This window comes from Suricata suricatta, chromosome 16 (assembly GCF_006229205.1).
Source record: "Suricata suricatta isolate VVHF042 chromosome 16, meerkat_22Aug2017_6uvM2_HiC, whole genome shotgun sequence".
Taxonomy (NCBI): Eukaryota; Metazoa; Chordata; class Mammalia; order Carnivora; family Herpestidae; genus Suricata; species Suricata suricatta.
In genome coordinates, this window is record NC_043715.1 from 56,466,789 (window position 1) to 56,468,019 (window position 1,231).

The following is a 1,231-nucleotide window of genomic DNA, read 5'->3' on the forward strand; positions in this document are numbered from 1 at the left end:
ATGTTCTCTCATCTCCTGCTCAAGGCGACCCGAAGAGATGGTGGGCCAGAGAGTTTGCTCTGTTGTCCTATAAGTGCTCCACCCCTCCCCCACCAATCATTGAGAGAGAGGGAGAGAGAGAGAGAAAGGAAGAGAGAGAGAGAGAGAGAGAGAGAGAGAGAGAGATGGGGCCTCTGGGTGGCTCAGTTGGTCAAGCGTCTGACTTTGGCCCAAGTCATGATCTAAAGGTTCGTGAGTTTGAGCCCTGCATCGGGCTCCATTGGGTCCATGTGGAGCCTGCCTCAGATGCTCTGTCCCCTTCTCTCTCTGCCCCTCCCCTGCTCATGCTCTCTCTCTCAAAAATAAATAAACACTGGAGATGTGTCTATTCATGTCTTCTGCCCATTTCTTCACTGGATTATTAACAATAGATAGAACTCCCTTATGACCCTGCAATAGCTCTGCTAGGAATTTACCCAGGGGATACAGAAGTGCTGATGCACAGGAGCACATGTAACCCAGTGTTCATAGCGGCACTTTCTACAATAGTCGAATTATGGAAAGAGCCTAAATGTCCATGAATGGATCAAGAAGATGTGGTTTATATACACAATGGAGTATTACCTGGCAATGAGAAAGAATGAAATCTGGCCATTTGTAGCAATGTGGTTGGACCTTGAGGGTGTCATGCTAAGTGAAATAAGTCAGGAGGAGAAGGACAGATACCATATGTTTGCACTCATAGGTCTAACAGGAGAGACCTGGCAGGGGACCATGGGGAGAGGAAGGTGGGGAAAAGGGTTAGGGAGAGGGAGGGAGGCAAACCATGGGAGACTATTGAATACTGAAAACAAACTGAGGGCTGAAAGGGGAGGGTCATGGTGGGGGGCACTTGTGGGGAAGAGCATTGGGTGTTATATGGAAACCAACTTGACAATAAACTATAAATAAATAAATAAATAAACAACAAACAAACATTCCTCTAAAAGGGGAGAAGAAAGAAAATAAGCAACAGGTCATTCTCACCAGTGGTGGCCTCGCAAGTCATCACGGAGCTGTTGGCTCCATTTTTCTCTGCCCACACAGCAAATTCATACAAGGACCCGGGTCGCAGTCCGTCCACTGTGAAGCTGGTGTCAGTTGTGTTCCTGGTCTCCGTTTTGTTACCGTCCCCAGTCCACTGGATCCAGTAGGTGTAGTCCTGAAAGTCAGGGTCATCTGGCTTCTCCCAGATCAGGGTGATGGAGGTGGT

General features: G+C 48.1%; 1 protein-coding gene across 1 annotated transcript in view; it reads right to left on the reverse strand.

Moving 5' to 3' along the window:
• The window catches only part of PTPRH (protein tyrosine phosphatase receptor type H), a 19,880-nt gene that overhangs the window by 12,564 nt on the left and 6,085 nt on the right, over window positions 1-1,231 (reverse strand). Inside the window, 1 exon segment of the mRNA XM_029924395.1 lies at window positions 1,006-1,230. Within this exon segment, the coding sequence (XP_029780255.1) occupies window positions 1,006-1,230 (225 nt within the window).